The following is a 22,276-nucleotide window of genomic DNA, read 5'->3' as shown; positions in this document are numbered from 1 at the left end:
TGTCTCGTCTGATCACGCACTTGTCCTTGACCTGAAAGAAAACTTTCAATGGCGGCAAATATGATCACAGTTAGGTCTTTGAAAACACCTAAACAGTACACATGATCCAAAATAATGGAAATGATTAAATAATTTTTTGTAAGTTATTCGAATACAAATGTTGCCCTTTTATTTTTCTACACTGGGAATACTATACTTTCTTCATATATAATAGGTTTCACTTGGTATGATTTTTTTCAACAAATGACAGCAAAAAATAAAAATAGCCTTTCAAGACGTCATAATTATTTGGACTAGTTGAAACTGAAAGGTGTTTTTGCTTTATATATTTAATATCCCTGCTAAAAGATGTAATTGTATAAAGACTTGTATGCAAATTCATCTGCCATTACTGAAAACCACACAAGCAAAATTTTGCTTCATAATTTAAAAAATTTGACGTCCTAATTAAAAAGTGATTGTTGTATGACATCAGAGGTTATTCAGAGACAAATCAGCTAAATACCCAAAAAGGTTAAATACGTCTATATGATAATGTAAAGAGCCTACTTTACTGAAAGTGGTCAGTATGCAGTGCTATGCACACCAAATCCAAGGCAAAATCGACAATATCAATGAAATATTAAATAATGTGAGGCGATAAAAGAAATTGTTTGACCTAGATCAGTGCACCAAGGATTAATAACAATTATAAATATATGTCCTTGGTTGCACAGATTCCAACTGCAAGAAAATAGAAGTACATACAACAACACAGCCTGATTTAAAATACAGATATTTTTATTGTCCCTGCAAAGAATAGATTATAATTCCTACCCATATCCAATACTCTGGAGCAGCCCAGGAATCTATTTGCCAATTCCCTAATTGATCCTGTAATTAGAGATTCATTTTTTTACTTGCTTCCCTTAGGGCAGACATAAAATTTCATTGGAAACGCAAAGCTTGTTGAATCCATTTAATCTTTTGTGAAGCTGATTACTTTTTTATCAAAAATTGGTTAGAACGCCTTTATTTTCAACTTATCAGGCTTTGCTTGGGCAACAGCCCATTTTGTCTGGTATAGTCTACAATTGACAAAGGGAAACAACCTGTGTCCAAAGTGGCAAATAGGCTATTACTCCTGATAGAAATAATGCATTTAAATGGTCAGAAATGAATACTTTCAAGTTTACAATAATAAGTTTGATGATTTCAATCCATTATGGTGGAAACATTAGAATTTTTTGTCAGTTTTTAGAGGAATCCAACAATTTACTTAGATGAACTGATGAAGTTCAAGATTGAAATTTGAAAGTATTAAAAATGAGGAACAATTCTTTTATCATACAAAAAAGGTAGAAATTTACCTTGTTTTATAGAATATTGAATCCGTAAATGGTTCTTTTTAAAACATATGACATCAATTAATCAACTGATTATACTATTTGCATTACTTTAATATGATTTCGAAACTTGTCTAGTGAAATACCATGTAAGTAGTAAATAATCAAGTACAAATGGACATTATCCTCTGAAAAGAGAATAGGTGTACTGAGTTAGTTTTTCACTGATTGCACAGGCATTCACCAGTCTAAACCATGTTCTAGTTTTATCAAAATATGTATGAATAAGTAATTAAGGCCCATACAACTATATGTTCAGAAGAAAGAAAAAAAATCACAGATTCACAAAGACTGAAAGTCCTGTCTTTTTTTTTATTTTTTATTAATCTTGTATTCTTAATTTCTAAATTTTTTTGTGGATTTAGCTTTTGAGATGTTGAATATTCGTATATCTGTTGATTATTAAGTCAGCATATTTTGCTATTAAAGGATGATAAGTATTGAAGACAATATCCTTTTTCAGCATGACAGATGGGAGCACACAACTGCAAAATATACTTAAAATTTTTTACATTTTTGTTAGAATCAAATATGAAATAGGATCATAAACATAACGCCAAAAATTATATGTCTGTTTAGTGTTACATTGGTTACAAAATATAATACCTTTTGATCACAGTGCCATTATGATTATAAATCTCTAAATGCTGCCAACACTCATGTTGTAAATTTGTTGAAATTTGAATCAAGTGTGATTCTATACTTACTTACTTAAATACTTTTTCATATTTCCAGATTTAAATAACATACTATTCAAAACCATGGCAATGAAGAGGCGATTGTCAGACTACCTCCAAGGTAACAACCTCCCTGTGTCAACAGATTCAGCTGCAGTTCCTTTGTACAGAACACAGAAAATTAGCTTTAAAATGTTTCAACAAAAAGAAACTGTTCATATGAAATCTTTGTATCCATTTTTAACAAAAGCTCAAATAAACTCAAAAGTTCGAGAACTGTGGAAAAATATGTCAAGAGATGAGAAACAGAATTTTAGTAAGACCATTTTGACTAAAACACCAACAAAGTCTTCCCCAGTCGCCAAACAGATCAGAAGAAGAGGAAGCAACTCTTCCAAAGACAGACGAACCAAATGTAACATTTGGAAGGACCTGAAAACAAAAGAGACATCTCCAGTATACAAGAGTGATTTTGATAGTCAGAACAGCACATCCTCTCCAAATTGGTTGACAGAAACTTCTGCAATCCCAGTAGCAAAGGATTACTCCAAAACAAGAAATCAACCAGATAATGTTATTCCTGAGATTATAGATGAAACTCCAAATAAACAGCTAGGAATATTGAAACAAACAGAAAATATAGGGTATTAATTTCATAATGTATATTATTAACAAAGGCTTACAAATGCTTATAGTTTGTTCTTATGTTGTACTGTTACACCACTGTCCCAGGTTAGGGGGAGGGTTGGGATCCCGCTAACATGTTTAACCCCGCCACATTCTGTATGTATGTGCCTGTCCCAAGTCAGGAGCCTGTAATTCAGTGGTTGTCGTTTGTTTATGTGTTACATATTTGTTTTTCATTCATTTTTATGTACATACATTAGGCTGTTAGTTTTCTCGTTTGAATTGTTTTACATTGTCATTTCGGGGCCTTTTATAGCTGACTGTGCGATATGGGCTTTGCTCATTGTTGAAGGCCGTCTGGTGACCTATAGTTTTTAATTTCTGTGTCATTTGGTCTCTTGTGGAGAGTTGTCTCATTTGCAATCATACCACATCTTCTTTTTTATATTTACATGTAGTTTTCTACTTTACTTTGTTACAACTACATGCATAATAGTTTTCTTTTTGTTTGTAATATTAAAGATAAGAGTGACAAGTATTAAGACTTTCTTATCCTAAAAATTATTAATTAACTTGTTTAAATTTTATAATTGATTTTACACTGTGTAAATATATATGTGTTTAGATAAGTTATTCTAATGGAGGTAGTCAGAGACATATATCTCTGAGGTAGTTAGTCAATATTGACACTGTAACCAGTTTTTGTTAAATTGTACATACATTTTGAATTATCTCCCTTTAATAAGATAAGTTTTGATAATAACAGTGCACTACAAACATATAAAATATGCAATAGAGAATGAGAAAATGAACACGCTTACTTCTTATTTTTCCTTAATTGTCACCTAGTACAAATTTTGTATAGCATTTAAAAAAAGTGTATAATAAAAGTACTAACTTTCAAATATAGACTCAACAGATTTTAAAAAACAGTTGAATTCATGACAGAAAAACATAAATTAATGTTGATTCAGCATGATAAAGGTATTATAAGTGACTGATAACAATTTATCTGTATATTTTTTTTTGTATTCACTGTTCTGCTTTCTATTTCTAGATATGAAGAGATCACACCACCATCAAAAAAGAAGACTAAAGTGAGTTTTTCTCCATCAAAACCCACAACAACAATGGTGTCTGAAGCAAATAGTTCTCCATTAAGCTCACAAGGATTCTCCTCTGAAGACGACAGCACACTTATAAGAAGAAGCAGATGTAACTTTGATGATATTGATAATTTTTCTATTTGCATTGAAAGTGACGATCAAATGTCACTTGCAACACAGTTGATTATTAAAGAAGAAGTGCAAGATACTGTAAAAGACAATGATCAAATCAAAGATGTTCTGGTCAAAAATGATTCAAAAGGCGATAGCAAAAAAGCTGATATTATAAATGAAATCAAATTTTCAAAAAAATTACCAAAAGACAAAAAGAGTATAAATCTTTCTGCGAAGAAATTAACACCTGAGATCATGACATCAAGAATAACAAGGTCAGCTCAATCAATATCAAAACCTGAAAACAATCAGTTCGCAACACCTATGACATTCAGATCAAACAAAAAATTAAATAGCACTAAATCAGACATGGGCAACTTCACAACACCTTTGATTTTGAAACCTAATTCTAACAGCCTTACTTCCAAATCTGATCTCCAGCAATATACAACACCAATGATGGATGATGCCACCATGAAACAACTTTTAGATGAAGCCAAGCAAGCTCCAAAGAAAAGACGCTCAAAGGGAGGAGGCAAGCATCAAATTAAAGAAGACATAGATAGTGATGGCACTACAGATTTGAAGAAACACAAAGCAAGAACATCACTACTATGTCCAGATGAAGTGGAAAATAACAGTATTATTGATGCTTCAGGAGATGCTAAGGTAAACATTGCAGACAATAGGTACCCAGACACCGATTCACAACTGAGCATTCCAAAGTTTTCATGTGAAAGAAATATGCCTGATGTTTTAGACTCTGACAATGACAAGACTAGACTTTCTGATTTTGAAGTTCCTTCTTTTCCTCTTACAGGATCATATTTTAGAATACCAGAAGAGGCTCAGGATGTAGAGTTGAGTGATTCAGACAATGACAATGCATTGGAGACTTGCAAGTCTAATAGTATTATTTCAGTTATGGAAACATTGAAAAGAATGAAAGAAGCCACATGGAAACAAATTTCTCCAATAAAATGCAGTCCAATTATGTCACCAAAGATCTTATCTCCAGCATTGTCTGGTATAAGCCAGGTAATATACAGTAGCAGTTAAAAAAAGAATGATTTCCAGTTTCAATTTCATTGACAAAAGTAATGAAAGAATTCTAAATTTCTAGTTTCATTTAAAAATGTCTCATCTTTTTCTCCAAACAAACCAACCACACAAAATACAGGGAAATATATTTAAAAAAAAGAATTAACCAAAATACCAAACTCCAAGGTTAATTTAAAAAGAGAAGTCCTTAAAAACTGACAAAATCAAAAGTTAATACTATAACAACCAACAAAAGGAATGGCAAACAGCTGTCTTATTCCTGACTTGGTACAGGCATTTCCTGGGAAAATGGTGGGTCAAATCTAGGAAAAATATTAAAATAAACTACAAGGAATCACAATGCTAAGGGCTGTTCCAGAAAATACTATGTCCCCCCCAGGGACGGATCTTTTTTTTAACCCCCACCACCCACAGAAATGAAAATAAATAAGAACAACACTCCCTTTGCATTTTGGTATTTCAAATACAACCACACACATAAAATTAAACTAATTGCCTTCCCTGGGGGGGAAATAGTATTTTCTGGAACAGCCCTAAATAGATTCCAAAAATATAAAAGCCGACACTTATGACTAATGTAAATGGAGACAGTATAACTAACAATACATTTCTAACATTTCATTATTATATCACTTTTAAAGCATTTTAAGTAAATTATATATCTATGGTAATATTCTTAGATAGTAAGAAATTAAGACACAAACCCTGAACATAAAGCAAAGAGTTTACAAAAATAAAGGGTCAGGGTTCAAATTTAAGGTTTATTGACTACCTGGCACAAGTGAAAGTCACATTTGTATTACATGTAGTTGTGTATTTCATCATGTTCATACTCTAATCAAGATTTTCTATTAAAAATTGTTGCATGAGTTTTACATCCATTCTGTTTTCAGTTATCTAGTGCATCCTCAGATTCTAAATGCAGCTTTGTTGAGCCAGGACATTCAAAAGAAACCGCAGATGATACCGCAAATGATACAGAACCAGAAAATAAAGAACCATTAGTCCAGATAGACATGAATCAAAATCAGAAAACAACAGACAAAACTGTCTCAAATCAGCATGAGGAAAAATTTACAACTTCACAAAATAGTCCTCCAAAGCAGGAAAATCCTTTTAACACTAACAAAGAAGATCAGAACAAACTAGAGAACATTTCCACTAGTCATGAGAAAAATAAAATTCCTTTGTCACATGATATGTCTTCAAAGCAAGAAACAACATCAAATGATGAAGTAAAAAAAGAAAACATGACCATAACAGACATGCTTTCAAACTGTTGTCCAATTGAAATCACAAAGGCAAATGAAGACAGAAATGAACTTGTCTTGGAAACAAAAGTAGTCAGGACTAAAAAGATAACAAGAGTTGCTAGAAGGAAGACACCAAATAAAAATAAAGAAATGGTAATGTCTAAGAAAATCAGTAGATCAAGAAATCCCTTTAAAAATCTTGTTTGGCATGTTTTCATTTTCCTGAGGTGTGATATCTTCACTGAGGTTTAAGGGCTCAAATAACATCTTAAATCAGCAAAATTCAACTTGTTTTACTAACCGCTAAACTTTAGAAAAAGAGTTTTTCTGAACAGCTTTTAACCTTGCTTAATTCATCACAATGATCTAGTAAGGATCTCTTCTTAGACTTGTGTGTATTATGTTTCATATTGGTTAGTCAAATGGTGTGGTCAAACCAACGACTTGAAAAATGGTATTTGCTGCTTCTACTCTTAAGAATAAGAGCATTGACTAGTCAGCATTGAGTCAGAATAATGTGTCTTGGTAGAGTGGCATGTCTTCCTGCAGACTGTTACCTTGTGAACTAAAATCTGGCTCAGCCTGAAGGTTTAGCACAAAGCAGGGTTTATGTTCATATCCCTTTATTATGTTCTCATCCTGAATATGCATTTAATTTTCCACTGGACGTTATATAGCCATCCAGCTATCCATTCATCAAAGAGACAGAAACTCAACAACACAAAAAAGGTTATCTTCAGTTTATAGTATGAAATTTTTTTTTTTTAAATAATTTATTGGTACAATGTATGATGATGATACTGATATTTAACAGGTTTTCATACTGCAGTTTAATGTTACTTAAAACTTAACTTTTTGATTATATTATTGACTTAATAATAACAATTTAAACAAAACCCAAAAGGATATAAGTTGGTCATATAGATTTTTTTAAAGAATTTAACTTAGGATAACACCTGTCCTTAAAGCTTGACAATCATTTTCATATGTTTCTACTTTTCAAGTTAAACTTAAAATGGGTTGTATTCTAGGAAATTGAGGGATAAAACCAATGCAATTTTTCGGGCTCACAACTCAGGTAAAGTTAAACAAATGTTATTGAAATTCATATGTTGATGTTTATTTTTCCAGACTAACAAGAACAAGCAACCATTATGTGAACTGTTTTATGATATGACTCCACCTGAACAAAAGCATACAAAACATTCTAACAGGAGGTAAGTATATTGAAAAATCATGGATTATCTCCCTTTATACATGTGACTGTCACTCTGACTGGAAGTAATTTGTTTTTTGTATTTATTATAAACTTGGTAGTAAAAAGAAGTAAATTTTTACTGTAATACTATTCATGACAATTGTCTGTATCATCTTTTTTTCATTTTAATATGTTGTTATCAAAATTGAGATGAAGTTCGATATTGACAATATTCACTATGGCCATTTAGGAGTTATGGTTCTTGTTTAATTGAAAAATGGCATTTTAAGTCATTTCTGTGCTATAAGTTGTGAACCATTCTTTTAAAATTTTAGTTTTTGGTTACTGATGACAAAACAGTGGTCAAGTTTGATATTAACAAATTTCACTTTTGCTGTTCAAGAGATATTGCCCTTAGTTGCTTCAACAATGCCACCAGCACCAAAGACGTTTACACCTACTATAGTCCAAAGCTAATTTTGAGAACAAATTTCTATATGTGTAACCAATTTTTTGGAAATGTTTACTAGCTTGAACCAATTTTCTGTAGTCAAGGGCTATGGGCTTGTCATTTTTGGCACTGACAGCAATGACACTAATAAATATTTTAAAAAGCTTCTTGTTTTTGTCTTGTTTAAAAAAGCTTTTTGCACATAGATTATTTTTATAGGGAACTGTACTAATTTATACCAGTCTAACTTCTGGAAATCTTTAATATTTTGTTCACACAAAAAATAGTCTTTTGTAACTTATCCTTAAATATTGAAACATTTAACATATGATCTTTTTTAAACCTTTTTTACAGATTAATAGCAAGTGCAGTTACACCAGGAAACAGCAACTTCGATTCACTGTTTGATACAAAGACAGAGTCCATCTTTGAGTACTGTTAAGGAAATGTGTTTGAACAATAATCATGTGAAGTTATTGTAATATTGGAAATTGATTACATTTGATTTGTATTTTTCTGTTATCAGTTTAGGGCTGTTCCATAAAAATATACATGTGACCCACTGAAGGCACTTAAAAATTTCAACTTTGGGTAAGTGTCAAATATTTTTTCTGTATTTATTTACTTACCCCATTTTCAAAGTTCCTACAATGGGTGCCATGCATGTTTTAGTGGAACAGTTTTTTAAAGATATTCAAGAAATGGGGTTGGCAGGTACATAAGGAAGACTCTCTACAATGTATTAAATTGTAATCTATTGATTCATAATTGTGTAATACCTCATATCAAAATACTGGTACTAAAATGAAGCCAATCAACCATATTTATATTATTTAAAATATAAATTATAAAAGTAGCTCCTGACTCCTATATTTTATCGATTTCTGATATAGAGATATAGATTAGAGAATCATTATTATAGGCAAATACTTGTCTTTTGTTAACAGTAGAATCATGAACTATAGTTGAGCCATTTTATACATTATATATATATACTTTTGTTGTTACTTAGAAAGAATGTTAAGAAAGACATTAGACTAAGTTTGTTATCATTTTTGTTTCTGTTACATTAACACATATGTTAACATTGAAATTACTTGTTCTTGTTAGATTTAATAAATTTATTGATTAAAAGATTTGATTTTTCATAAATTAACTCAGGACATGATGTAGAGTTTTCTTGCAATATGAAATTCTTTATGTGGATACATATCTGCAAATTTCCTTTATGTAACGAACAGGTTTAAACTACTTGAGCAACATGACTGGTGCTACAAGTAAAGCAGGAACTGCTTATCTTTCTGGTTTTGTATTGCTTTGTGTTTACAGGGATCCCACTCTACTTTGAATTCTGGAAAAAAAGCCTGTAATTTTATGTCATTGGTCCAAGGGCTGGAATGAAAATATCCTTGAAATTTGCAATAATGAAGAAAACCATTGAATTTTTAAGTTTAACAATCATGGTTTAAAATTCAAGTCACTTTTGCAGCTCCAGCACAAATCTCATGATCCTTTTACACTGAGTAAATATTTCTATACAGGGTAACCTGTCCAAATTTCATCATGTCAAAATTTACCAGTGGTTTCTTCTTATACCATTCTTCAAAATATGTGAACGTCATGGAGAAAGCTTTGAAAAATGAGGATTTTTTTGTCCCTAAGAGTGGGAACCCAGTGTTTAGTTTTTTAGTTTTCTGTCAAGTGTTATGTAGACTTATTTATATTGTCATCACTTCTTTAGTCATGGTATTATTATATATCTTTCTTCAACTTATAGAGGGGCCTTTGTGGCTGATTGGTCTAGGCAGTTAATATAGAGTGATCACTAGTCTCTGTCAACACTGAAATTTTGATTTAAAACCCTGTGCGTGGCAAAGTGCACTCTACTTTGATCTTAATTAACTAGATTGCCATTTTTCCTATCAAAGGTTGGTGGTTCTCTCTGGGTACACTTTGCTTCCTCCACCAATAAAAACTGGATGCTAAAAGTGCTTATAGTGGCATTAAGCACCAACAATTAATCAATCATTTTATGTTATTTAATTGCACCACTTAATGAAGTGCATTTGTAATCCTCTAACCTTTTTGGCAGAATAATCTCCCTTATCTGATATAATTCATGAAAAAGTTTAGTTATAAACTTAACCCTAGGGAAACAAATTAATAAAATTGTTTAGACTAAGTAATTGGTCAGTTAACATAAGGGAGCATTTTTTTAATTTTTAGAATTGGAAAAGAGGGCCACTAGAATATGATCTCATATGCTGTGTTTTATAATGTCATCTGAGACTTTTTTCTTGGTAAGTGCATCCTGGAGTATTATTTTTATTATTTTGAGTCTGTATTTAAACATTTTTGTTCCAAATTTTTAAAAAACTCAGCCTTATACTCACTCCCTCTCAAAAAAGTGTAAATATTCAACAGCAGATTCTGGGTTGGGGGTTAGTAACAGTAGAAAACCCCCATAAAATAGAATCATGTCTTAATTTTTTTAAGCTTTTAATTTATGAAACATATTTTAAAAGATACCTTGAAACAATCCTTAAACAGTTTGCAGGATCTGTTACTGATCAACATCATGTACTCTGTTAATTTGTTTTATATTTTGAATTTCCTGTCATCAAATTAAATGTGGGTGTTGAAGCTGATGAGATTACAGGAAAAAAATCTTTCTGCTTTTATATGATGTTCCATGTAAAATAAGATGAAATTGAGAATGGAAATGGGGAATGTGTCAAAGGGACAACAACCCGACCGAAGACCACCAATGGGTCTTCAACACAGCAAGAAAATTCCGCACCCGGAGGCGGGCTTCAGCTGGCCCCTAAACAAAAATGTGTATGAGACTATTCTTACGATAAAATAAAAAGGATTTAGCAAGTACAATCCATTAAAACTTTGTGATGGTGAAATATTAGTATAAAAACAAGAGGCACTAAAGAGCCTCTGTCGCTTCCCTTGCTCTATGTGCATATTCAACAAAGGACACTCTCCAACATTGAAGACGAGAATAGAATTCATGACAAGAATCTCTGTTTTGTTGATCTTGTATTACTATCATTTAGTCTGTTTACTTTCTCTTTATCTTCTTTAGTTTTTGCTCAAAACACAAAAGAGGGTAAAAAAAATCCTCATTTAAGTGCAATCACTCAAATAAAGAGTGACAGTCTACTAACTATATCGGCAAAATTTGACTTGTTAGTAGATCTTGCCTTGCTGATCATTATTGTGATTTTAAGTGTCTATTTATCTATTATAATTTTTATCATATAAGGCAAAACACAAAAAAAATGGTAAAAATCGTCATTAAAGGGCTATAACTCAAATAAAGAGTCGTTGGACGATTTCCACCATTTTGTCTTAATCATAGATCTTGTCTTGCTGATCAATTTTAATCATTTAAGATTCTATTTTTATTATAATTTTAAGGATATAAGGCAAAACGCCAAAAAAAATTGGTACAAATCATCACCAAAGGGCAATAACTCTAATAAGGAGTCAACTACAAGAACTTTTTTTCAACAATTAACAAAACCAATTTTATAGAAAGCTGTAAAAGGCCAGGAAACAACTCAAAAGAGAAAACCAATAGTCTGAGTTATACTACAACATTGAACAAAACAGAAATATGGCAGACAGCAACCAATGACAACCACTACATTACAGCAGTTCTTTTCAAATGTATTTGCATGTCATACACATTTTAGTATTCCTGGCTTTGGACAAAAAACATTTTCTTTGCCTCTGCTGCAGCGGAGGGGGCATTAAGTATAACCCTTGTCCGTTCATATGTACGTCCCAATATTGGTTTCTGTTCTCTAAACTTTAGTTTGCCTCAACCAAATGTTATGAAACTTATACACAATGCTGATTACCACAAAACACAGATCAAGTTCGAATTTGGGTGACATAACTTTTACCGATCTAGAGTTATGCCCCTTTATAACTTTATATGCAAGCAGGGGCATCATCTGTGTCCCATGAACACATTCTCCATTTTATTTTAATTTACATTGTCCACTGAAATTGCATGTAAACCATTGCAATAAGAAATATTGAAATAAAAGAAGGATGTGGCTGAGGACACGAATGCCCAGCTCAAGCTTGCTTATAATACATTAAAATACTTTTTGATTGTATTTGATGTAGCTGCTAGTTTTGAAAGAGTTCTATTGTTCTAGTCAGGTATTTTTGTGCTGTGTGCTATTTTGATATTTTCACTGTTTTGTGTTTATTTCTTATATAATAAGATTTATGATAAGTTCTGTTGTGTGCAGTGAATTTCTCAGTTCTTGAATAATGCTTTGGTTCTTTTACTTCTAATCTCTTTGTTAGCTTTACTTGTTTAGTTGATAAACAAAGGATGTATGACATAAATAGTGGTTAAGTGAAGATCACACTTTTTGTCCTGGTATATTTTTATTTTTTATGATATTATAATGGCTGTTATCTACCTAATACATAAAAGCTATTTCATTGAAACAAATATTCATAATATGATGGTCTCATTAAGAAGTCCATCTATCTTTGTTCCTGATATGGTTGTAGGTTTTGAAATAAACTGTTCATATTTCTAAACACTAAAATTTTGGCATAATTGATTGAATGTTGTGTTTATGTTATCTGGATCAATGTTAAAATCACCAGCAATACCCGACTTTCTCATTGATGATGGCAAAATCTCATGAATATTTTCTAGAAAGGTTTTCACATTATTTGAAGGTGATGTCTATATACTGTTTATGTTACTACTATGCCTGTCAGTTATATGAAGGCTTTCAGAAAAAATGTGTAAAACTTATTTCACTGAAACAAAATATGCACAATATGATGGTCTGAATAGTAAGTCCCAAATGAAGCATTGTCTTATGGTTGCTGTGATAAAGCAAGATCCAGCATTGTTCCTGATGTGGTTGTAGGTTTTGTAATCAACTGTTCATACCGTAGTTCTGAACGCTGAAATTTTGGAATAACTGATCGAATGTTGTGTTTATGTAATCTGGATCAATGTTAAAATCACCAGCAATAACTGACTTTCCAATTGATGATGGAAATATCTCATAAATATTTTCTAGAAAGGTTTTCACCTTTTTAATTTTTCAAAAAAAAATTGGCAATTTTCGAAGTTATAAAAGGGCATAACTCTAGAACAGTAAGTGACTCACTGCCCAAATTTGAACTCTGTATGCAAGTTTTGGTTCTCAGCATTGTTTATGAGCATAGCGGCAGGGACATAAAAAAGAAAGTGAACTATATAAAGTAATGAGATGTGGTATGGCTGCTAATGAGACAACTACCAAACAGAGTCCAAATAACATGGATTTCAGAAATTATAGGTCAAGTTTAATTGCTTTATTCTGTGTTAAGGACTCAATTTTGCTGGTCTAAAATTGATTTCATTTTCAGAATTGTGATGCATAATTGTTTAAATTTTTTGGTACTAGCAAGTACAATTCAAGCTATGCAGGAATTTTTTATAACAAAAAAATCATAATTTTGCAGGGTTACAATTAATGATTGACATAACAACCTTTTACTACACCCCTGAAAAAAGACTCCCTCAGCAAAGATATCATACCATACTTTAACTAAAGACACAAGACAAACATTTTTTTCTGATTTTGCTGTACTGTTTAAAACATAAAAACATTTTACAAACTTTTTATAATGGAATAGAAATTATACACACAATTAAAAACAAGAATTCATTTTGTTTTCATCAATCTCTTCATTTAAATGTTACATAATTCTGTAAGAAAATTATGCTTTGTTCAAACAATGACTATCTACTCGTACTCACATATGCCCCCTCCCCTAGTTCAACAATGAGTGGAATTTATGAATGTATTTTCAGATATGTCTCTTGTTTGCAAAACTTCATACACAAAAATCAGGCAACCACTTGCATGGGTAGTGAAAAATCTGACAAAATGTATTCCATTGATGACAAAATAAAAAGCCAGTAAAATGAAAAGTTTACAGTTAAAAAATTTAGGGTACAAGGACTCAGGCAGGCACACATTTTTAAATTTCATAAACATAAAACCTGCAATTTTGTGAAAAAAACAAAAAACTAAATCAAAATACAGCTAAAATTTATGTAGGAATATGTACAACTATCATGTAAAATAAAAAGATATTAGCAAACTTGAATCCTAAATCTTGATGGATAAATATTTAAATAATATTCCCCTTAGCTGATCCTTACAGAATATAAAAAAAATTGTTGATATAGATCATGAAAATACAAGTTCTTTATAAAATCAATCGTTAATATCATTTATTAGCAATTTCAACATTATTAAATACAAATGCTATATAAAGATGAGGATGACTTTTAACAGCAAAATATGTATGTGATAGTTTCAAATAATAATAAGAGGTAGGGAGTAAAGCAGCAGTACAGTTACTGCTTAACAGGAGCAAAACAAGTCATACATATTTTAAATACAGAGCAATCAAATCAGGTTCCACTAGAACATGATAATGTATAAACTATTGATTTATGTTTGATATTCTCGGTATGACTGTTCGTGTTGCCTTCGTTTTATACCACAAATGTTTCAATTCTCTCTGATCTCCAATTCAAACTACATGAACAAGCTTGCATCTAAATTGTTTCACAAAAATCTTTTAAACTCATTCATCCATCACACAAAAACATGTATAAAATGATAGTCTCACTATTCTTACACTCTCTTATCTTGCTGATTCGTTCAAACAGATTAAATCATTTTGATGAACCCCCAAACCCTGAGAATCCCATGACAGCAGCCATGTCTGGATCAATGTTTAAGTTCAATTCTCCTTCTGCCTTTCTTTTTCTGTCAGCTTTTTTCTCTTTTTTGTATGATTTCTGTCTTTCTTCCTAAAAACAATAGAAAATAGATTTAACACTTGAATTACTTTTGCAGCAAAATACTTTTCTTCCTTTTCCATTGTGTAATTAAAATTCACAAAAAGAATATTCTGTTTAAATCAGAGCTGTTTCAGAAAAAAGTACATAGGGGATCTTTAAAAGCACTTGTTCAGATGACTCCATCATCCACAGATTTTTACCATATATGTAATGCTTAAATATGTTTTGGAACCAATTATCAACATAAATTAATTTGTAAGTGCACTGCCCTCAGCATGCGATATGGTTAGCAAATATATATTTCTTAAATTCAGAAGGCACACAAAATTTAGAACATACATATCTGGGAATTCATATGTAAGGCGAGGTGTACTATGGACATATATTGGCAACACTGTGCACATGGGTTTTTAATGTGGCTTAATGTTGAAACTAAATTTGTTGTATGGGAAAAGTCAGTCAACTAGAACAATGCATGTTGATCAACGAATAAAATTCAATCTTAAATTACTGAAAAGTCAGTCAACTGGAATAAAACACAATTTTAAACTGTTGACTTTCTGAAGGTGGTTAAATCTTTGATACATGATCAGTTGTAACTTACCTCTTCTTGTAATTCTTTTATTCTCTCCTCAAAATCATATTCCTTTTTCTTTTCTTCTTTTTTCTTCATGTTACTTTCAAATCTTTTCTTCACTTGATCTAATGTTGACCTTTCTATTTTCATTGACATTCCCAAATTTCTTTGATCTTTGTATAAAAAAAGGAAAAAAACCATCATCTAGTACAAATTTCAGATATAAAATTATAAAAGGCGGCAAACAAATTGAATGTGCCACAATTCTGTATTGACATTTGCAATATGTTATTAACCTAAAAAATAAATTTTGATATCAATTTTATAAAAATACTTTATATTATTATACTTCATGTCAAAATGCCAGATTTTGATTGTTTTAGTGATGATTTACTATATCCAATGGCAAATATTCTATTACCTTTCATGGAGACACTTGATAGATTGTGCGCTTTATTAAATGTGGATGATTGTTATGTACAAGACGTTAATAGTTTATTACTTTGAATTTGAAATTTAATAGACAGTAATAACAGAACATTCAGTATAATAAATTAAATGACACATAGCTGAATAATTTTATTCTGGATGTAACACGTCTTTTGATTGGCTGAAAGTCTTTTGTCTATTAGCTCATTGACATAATGTTGCCATGTGACCGTGACGTCATCAACGTTTTTTCATAATTTACTTCTTAAAATTAGAATTTAGAATTAAATTACTAGTAAAAGGAATGACTTACATTTTTTCTGTCTATTCAAAATAACCTAAAAATGTGGTGCACACTTTTAAAAAACCTGCTACGTGGGTTATTCAGTGTGCACCACATTTTTGAGGTTATTTCTTTATAGACAGAATTTTTTTTACAGTCATTCCTTAAAAGGATGATAGAGCAGATTGCTACCCCAAAAAAACATGGTCAATACTGTTATGTTAAAATAAAAAAAAAGAAAATGTACTACTTTTTCTGATATTGTTTTTTTGTTAGTGATTGTTTGAAAAGAATCTGTAAAAGAGTATTGATTAAATTGCATTACTATCATAGGCAGGACATGTAAAGAAAATGGCATCCTGTCTTTTAATGTACTTTTATAGTTATTTGTTTCTGAAATGATATAAGAAATTTTAGACAGATAAGCCAAACTTAGTACAACTATACCAAAGAAAATATGTTGTATAGGACTTTACCACAACAGATTTTCTACATGAACAGTCAGTATAAGATTCAAGCAGAGGGGCTCTTTAGAAATTTCATGTTTAATGCAAAAACACTGATGGTCCTTGATGCAATGTTAGTTGCCAGCAGGGTGCTGTTCTTTTAAAGGTTTGATCTCGTGCTTTAAAAGACAGAAATGAACCCGGGCCACTCAAGTCTATGATGACCCAACTATAATTAGACTGTATTTAGCTTATTACACATTGTAATATATCACCAAATTGATATCATGATGAGTCTGAGTTATGAACCAAAAAATCTTTATCAATACTGTGGATTCATTATTATTCCTTGGATACCAATTTTTGTGGATTTTATGGGTACAGGCGAACCACAAATTTAAATACTCAACGAATTACAAATTTTCTATTTGCTTGTATGTAGACTTTGGCAAAACCAGAAAATCAAATATCAACGAAAATGGAAACTATAAACCTTAATCCACGAAAAATTGGTTCCCCTGGAAAAAAAAAGGAATCCACAGTATTCAACATTTGACGATAAATCAATATATAAGTTGGATAACTTTGCAAAGAATTCCATTTACTTGCAGAAAAAATGTCCAACACTACAATTATGTCTAACATCTTGAATATGATTAAAATACTAGCTGTTTATTTATCCACAACTGGCTCCTGAATATTTTTTGTTTGTGAGCAAGGGAGAAAAGCAGTGGATTAAGGTATATTACAGCAAAATTTATCTATAAAACTTACGCTTTTTTCCATTAATGTGATCAAGGAAGTTAATAGAATCTTTAACAACACAATCACAGACATTGCAATAATACCTGAAATAACAAAAATACTACAGTAAATCTAAGGTAATAAAGCATCAGAAGAAACTTAACAATCATGAGATAAACAAAGTGAAGGAGTTCTGTTGTGATAAATTGAATATCATGGGACACAGATGATGCCCCGCTTGCATATAACGTTATAAAGGGGCATAACCGAGTACAGTAAAAGTGATGCCACCCAAATTCGAACTTGACCTGTGCTTTGTGGTAATAAGCATTGTGTATAAGTTTCATAACATTTGGCTGAGGCAAACTAAAGTTAGAGAACTGAAACCAATTTTGGGACATACGTAAGGACAAGGGTTACACTAAATACCCCTCCGGTGACTGCAGGGAATAAGTAAAAAATAAATAACTTTCCTTGACATAATACATCACTGTTTTATTCTATGATTTTATTTTGGTTTATGACATTACACAGAGATGGATTTAGGCTTCCTCTGTACAAACCTATGGAACCAACGATGACTTGTTTTATGGTACTAGAATTAAATACAATGTATAAGTACTTTCTTTGTGTTGAGGATACACAGATTGATAAATATATTATTCTACACCTTTAATATAACACATTTTGTAGGTGATGTAGTATCATGTACATTTACCAAATAAAATCAGAGTTGTATTTTTTTTTACCGAATTCTAATTCACATAAACTATGAATAAAAAAATAATTATCAGTTCATCTGATCGTGTAGTTCTCAATTAGGTACCTGTCATGAGTTCAAGTCCCTAAAAATAGATTGATTGGTTGATTGTTGGCGTTGCACTCATGACTATGTCGTGGTGGCCAGTTTTTATTAGTCGAGGAAGCTGGAGTACCCGGAATAAAACCACTGACCTTCAGCAGGAAACTGGAGTACCCAGAGAAAACCACTGACCTTCAGCAGGAAACTGGCAATTCTTGTCAATTAAGATAGGAGTCAAAGGCACCTGCCCTAGGGGTGGTTCTAACTCACTACCTCAGTGTTGACAGGCTTGTGATTTCTGTAGATGAACTACTTTGACCACTAGGCCACCGAGGCCCCTCCTTACAATAAAAGTAATTAAACATCAAACTCTAAAATCTCAGACTAATATAGATAAATAAAACGTTATCTTACCCTCCCTGTCCTGACTGAGGTGTTTGCTTTGTGATAACCTGAGATTTTCCTAATTTAGAATCTAAATCTACCTAAAACAAGAACAGCAGATACAGTAATTAGAACAACTATAAAAACTTAAAATAAGATCTTATCAGTTTGTAAGTAGTTGTGTGCTAAATCACATATTAGTAATTGTAAATATATATAACCTGTTCTACACAAATGTTTAATAAAGATGCTGCTAAAATATTTATAAAAAGTATTCACTTCTATTTAGCAGCTTTTTTGACCTGACAAAAAGACTGATGTTAATATGTGGTTTTATAAACCATTATCCTGGGGATTTTGCTTAAAGTCCCTCTTCAGTATCAGCTCTTTCTTCCTCAAGTACATGGTAATGTCTTCTTCATGGCTGAAAACTGTATATTCCCTTTTGAAATATTTCCACAAAGATATTCATTCATATGATTATTTTTTTTTCTCTAATTCTGAAGATATTAATTTCAATCAAATGTATTAAGTTTGTTTAACATACTTTATATTCTCTAGGTTTTAATAGTTCTCTTTTGATAGGTGGTTCTTTTAACTCTTTTTCAAGAAGTTTCCTTTGTTCTTCTTCCAATCGAACTTTAGCAATTTTTTCAAACTCATCCTTGTCCCACTTTCGTCTGTGATCTCCGGGTGCTGGTTTCTGAAAATAAATATTCATTTTGTATAATGATCTTTCATGTGGATATTAATTCATTAATATAAAAGATGTAGAAAATAAGCTAAGAATGTATATTAAAGGATTAATTTATCATAAATATGTAGAAACTATATTTTAAGTACAATGAGAAAATCAGCAAGATATCTTAATACCTATACTGCCTGGATGTGTTAATACTTGAAGGTGGGGGTATACTAAATAATCTAATTTATAAATGTACATGTAGTTAAAATGAAGAAATCTAGAAAATTAATAAATGAAAGTCATAACAATAGTCATAAGAACATAGGACATTGTTTCCCTAAAAAACAGACACCTCTTACTCTTAGTACAAGCAGAAAATATCCTGAGCATTAAAGAAAAAACAAGCTCTACCACAAAGAGTTATAACAACTACATTGTATATAGTTCAAGATCAATATATATAGATTTCAAAGTAGCAGTCTCAATAAAATCAAATATTTTCATTCTTTTATATTCATGATATTTGTCTGCACTCAAGATTTTTAAAGAAAATTAATTTCAATAGAACCAAAAGACAAATCTTTGACCGAAAGGTGTTCTTATAAATGGCAATTAGTGTACAGGAGAATAAGTTGTTATGCCTCTTGAGAAAAATTACCAGATGTCTAATAAAAACAAATTAAGCAACATGAGATAGTAAAATCTTTATGAATAGTCAACTCTGTAAATGATATTTTCAAAAGAAACTTATCTAACTAATATTTAAGAGCCTAATTTTCAATATTACTTGTACAGCAGTATTGGTAATTTAGAAAAGTTCAGACTTGTGTCAGAGAACTTCAGCTTGGGTACTTTGTGTCTTAACTGTAAGTTTTTTTTTATGCTTTGTATCAATCTGACAAGTCAAGCCCTTTTCAACGATTTTTTTGAGCCTGTGACACTTATGTTCAGTTGCGAAAGCGAGACAAATCAATTCAAGATTCTGTCGTCTGCGTCCGTGTCATCAACATATAGGTTCATTCTGTGATATAATTTTTTTAAGACATCAACAACTTTGTCAAACCTGTAAGAAATTTTATGAAATTCAAACAGAAGCTTGTTTATGACAAGAAGACAGTATCCAGAGCAAAATCTTGAAAACATTTGTTTTTATTTTTAAGCATTTTATTGGTAAATGGACATAACTTTTTTTTTTACAGAACGTTTAAGAAGTAGATATAGTATAGGATTAAACTTTGTTACACATCAATTCCTTTGTCAAACCTTCATTGAATTTTATAAAACTATGGAAGTAGCTTTTTTTATGTTTAAGAAATTAAATGTCTGAAGCAAAATTTTGAAAATACTTTTATTTTTCATTTTCAGTGTTTAACTGATGGATGGACTTATACTTTGACATGATAAATTTGTAAATCTTTGTTGTGGATTGTTATGAAACTTGGACAGAAGCTATAATCCTCAAGATCAAGAAACAGCATCTAAAGAAAAATTTTGATTTTTTTTTAAAATGCTGATAAATTGACTCTTTTAACAGTCAACATTACACTTTTACACTGACAGCTGCAATCACAGGCTAGGCACACAGTTCCTTGAACCCTTTATAAATTTTTATAATTTGTTCTTAGTTGTGCTGTTACACCACTGTCCTAGGTTCTAGGGGAGGGTTGTGTGCCCAAAACATGTTTAACCCTTCCACATTTTGCATGTGCCTATCCTAAGTCAGGAGCTTGTAATTCAGAGTTTGTCATTTGCTGTTGTAGATCATATTTGTTTTTCGTTTGTTGTTTTGTACATAAATCTGACAGGCCATTGGTTTTCTCATTTGACTTGTTTTACATTTTGTCATGTGAGAGTCATATATAGTTTCCTGCGCCATGTTTGTGGTGTGAGTTTTGCTCATTGTTGAAGGCTGTAATGTGTCCTATAGTTTCTATCATCTATTTGCATGTTGTTTGGTTTCTGGTGGATAGTTGTCTCATTGGCAATCATACAACATCTCTTTATTTTATATTGTCTAGTCATAACCTGAGATTTGAAATTTTTTCAACTGGAGTAGTTGGCCTCACAACTTTAGTTTTTTTATTCAACATTATTATCGACATTTTTTGGTGTTCACCTTCAGAGTAAAACTAAATATTTCCCATTTTTTTTAACATAAGAATCATTACCATTTATGTACTCAGTACTCTATTATCGACAAGATAAATCTAGATCTTTTGCATTTGAAATATTAAATATATGATTTTATAGCACCTACATGTATTCATGGTATTGGAATTAAAACAAATTAGAAGAAACAATGAGTTTTCAAAATAACTTAGTATTCATGGTAAATAAGGAAGTTTTAAAAAGGTTTAATTAGTGAACAATATAATTCATACATGTGTACTGAATAATTTTCAGGGTTGATAGTCAACACAATGAAAACAGTTAATACATAGATTTTAATTGCATATTGGTTATAATTATTGCTGTAAGTAGCTTTGAAAAGATTAACTGGGTTGCCCGACACTACAGAAAGTTTTCATGGGACCATATAATGGATTTTCGTACTATTTACAATGCATTGTGACGTCACAATTTCCATTGAAAAAGCATGCATAGTACGATTTCATATCACGTACGAAAAACATATGATCTGACGATATATATGTATACACCAATCTCGAGTTGTTTTTCATGAATGAGTTACACAGGTTGACCCTACGTCAATTGGCGTAAACAACATCATCTAATAATCGTAATAACATAAGCATTGTGACATAGGCAATTTAGGGAATAGTGCACGAATTCGAAAGTTGTCTATCATCGAGATTCCAATTTTGAATGAACTGCCAGGATTGATGTGGTCATTCAGGGGAAAACGTGTCATGGGACATTTTGACATGAAGATATTTGCTTTGAGACATCCCATTTTTTAAGAAAAAAGCACCAGTTGGAGGATCATGAATACGGTTCCTTACTTTGAAAATAAAGAGAAAAGGGGGGTTTATTGTGTCTATGCGATTACAAAGAAGACAGACAGATATTCCATTGACTTAAAAGCAAAAGAGTTGGATTTATTCTTAATGGGTTGTATTCTTGTTAACCTCTGCCATTGTTCTTTAAAGTCTACTCAATAATATTAACTAATAAATTGTAAACAATCTAAACAGCATTCGCCCTCTGGTTTCTTCTTAGTTTCTATGAAAAAC

General features: G+C 31.2%; 2 protein-coding genes across 3 annotated transcripts; one reads left to right on the top strand and one right to left on the bottom strand.

Annotated features, from left to right (window-relative positions):
* The first annotated feature begins 3,760 nt into the window (after window positions 1-3,760).
* LOC127714491 (uncharacterized) lies at window positions 3,761-8,883 on the top strand. Its single transcript, XM_052220548.1, has 4 exons — window positions 3,761-4,947; window positions 5,865-6,377; window positions 7,356-7,441; window positions 8,228-8,883. The coding sequence occupies exons 1-4, from the start codon at window positions 3,820-3,822 to the stop codon at window positions 8,313-8,315; spliced, it is 1,815 nt and encodes a 604-aa protein (XP_052076508.1). The 5' UTR covers window positions 3,761-3,819; the 3' UTR covers window positions 8,316-8,883.
* Window positions 8,884-13,333: 4,450 nt separating this feature from the next.
* On the bottom strand, window positions 13,334-22,270 carry LOC127714351 (zinc finger matrin-type protein 2-like). 2 transcript variants are annotated; one of them, XM_052220417.1, is made up of 6 exons: window positions 22,172-22,270; window positions 18,945-19,100; window positions 18,428-18,498; window positions 17,242-17,315; window positions 15,337-15,482; window positions 13,334-14,741 (listed from the first exon to the last, which is right to left on the bottom strand). In XM_052220417.1, the coding sequence occupies exons 1-6, from the start codon at window positions 22,178-22,180 to the stop codon at window positions 14,604-14,606; spliced, it is 594 nt and encodes a 197-aa protein (XP_052076377.1). In that variant the 5' UTR covers window positions 22,181-22,270; the 3' UTR covers window positions 13,334-14,603. The 2 variants fall into 2 exon arrangements, with proteins under 2 accessions (XP_052076377.1, XP_052076376.1); XM_052220416.1 differs by lacking the exon at window positions 22,172-22,270 and having other exon boundaries at window positions 18,945-19,133.
* Between the last annotated feature and the right edge of the window lie 6 nt (window positions 22,271-22,276).

The sequence above is a fragment of the Mytilus californianus genome, unplaced genomic scaffold, assembly GCF_021869535.1.
Source record: "Mytilus californianus isolate M0D057914Y unplaced genomic scaffold, xbMytCali1.0.p SCAF_9, whole genome shotgun sequence".
Taxonomy (NCBI): Eukaryota; Metazoa; Mollusca; class Bivalvia; order Mytilida; family Mytilidae; genus Mytilus; species Mytilus californianus.
Note: the sequence above shows the minus strand (reverse complement) of the source record. Positions and strands in the feature narration are given on the sequence as shown.

Coding starts and splice junctions, on each gene's coding strand:
- LOC127714491 (XM_052220548.1), top strand. CDS start 3,820: ATGGTGTCTGAAGCAAATAGTTCTCCATTAAGCTCACAAGGATTCTCC. Junction 4,948..5,864: donor CATTGTCTGGTATAAGCCAG/GTAATATACAGT, acceptor TTCTGTTTTCAG/TTATCTAGTGCATCCTCAGA. Junction 6,378..7,355: donor CAAATAAAAATAAAGAAATG/GTAATGTCTAAG, acceptor TTATTTTTCCAG/ACTAACAAGAACAAGCAACC.
- LOC127714351 (XM_052220416.1), bottom strand. CDS start 19,118: ATGAATATTTATTTTCAGAAACCAGCACCCGGAGATCACAGACGAAAG. Junction 18,499..18,944: donor TAAAACCTAGAGAATATAAA/GTATGTTAAACA, acceptor TTCTTGTTTTAG/GTAGATTTAGATTCTAAATT. Junction 15,483..17,241: donor TCACATTAATGGAAAAAAGC/GTAAGTTTTATA, acceptor TTTTATACAAAG/ATCAAAGAAATTTGGGAATG.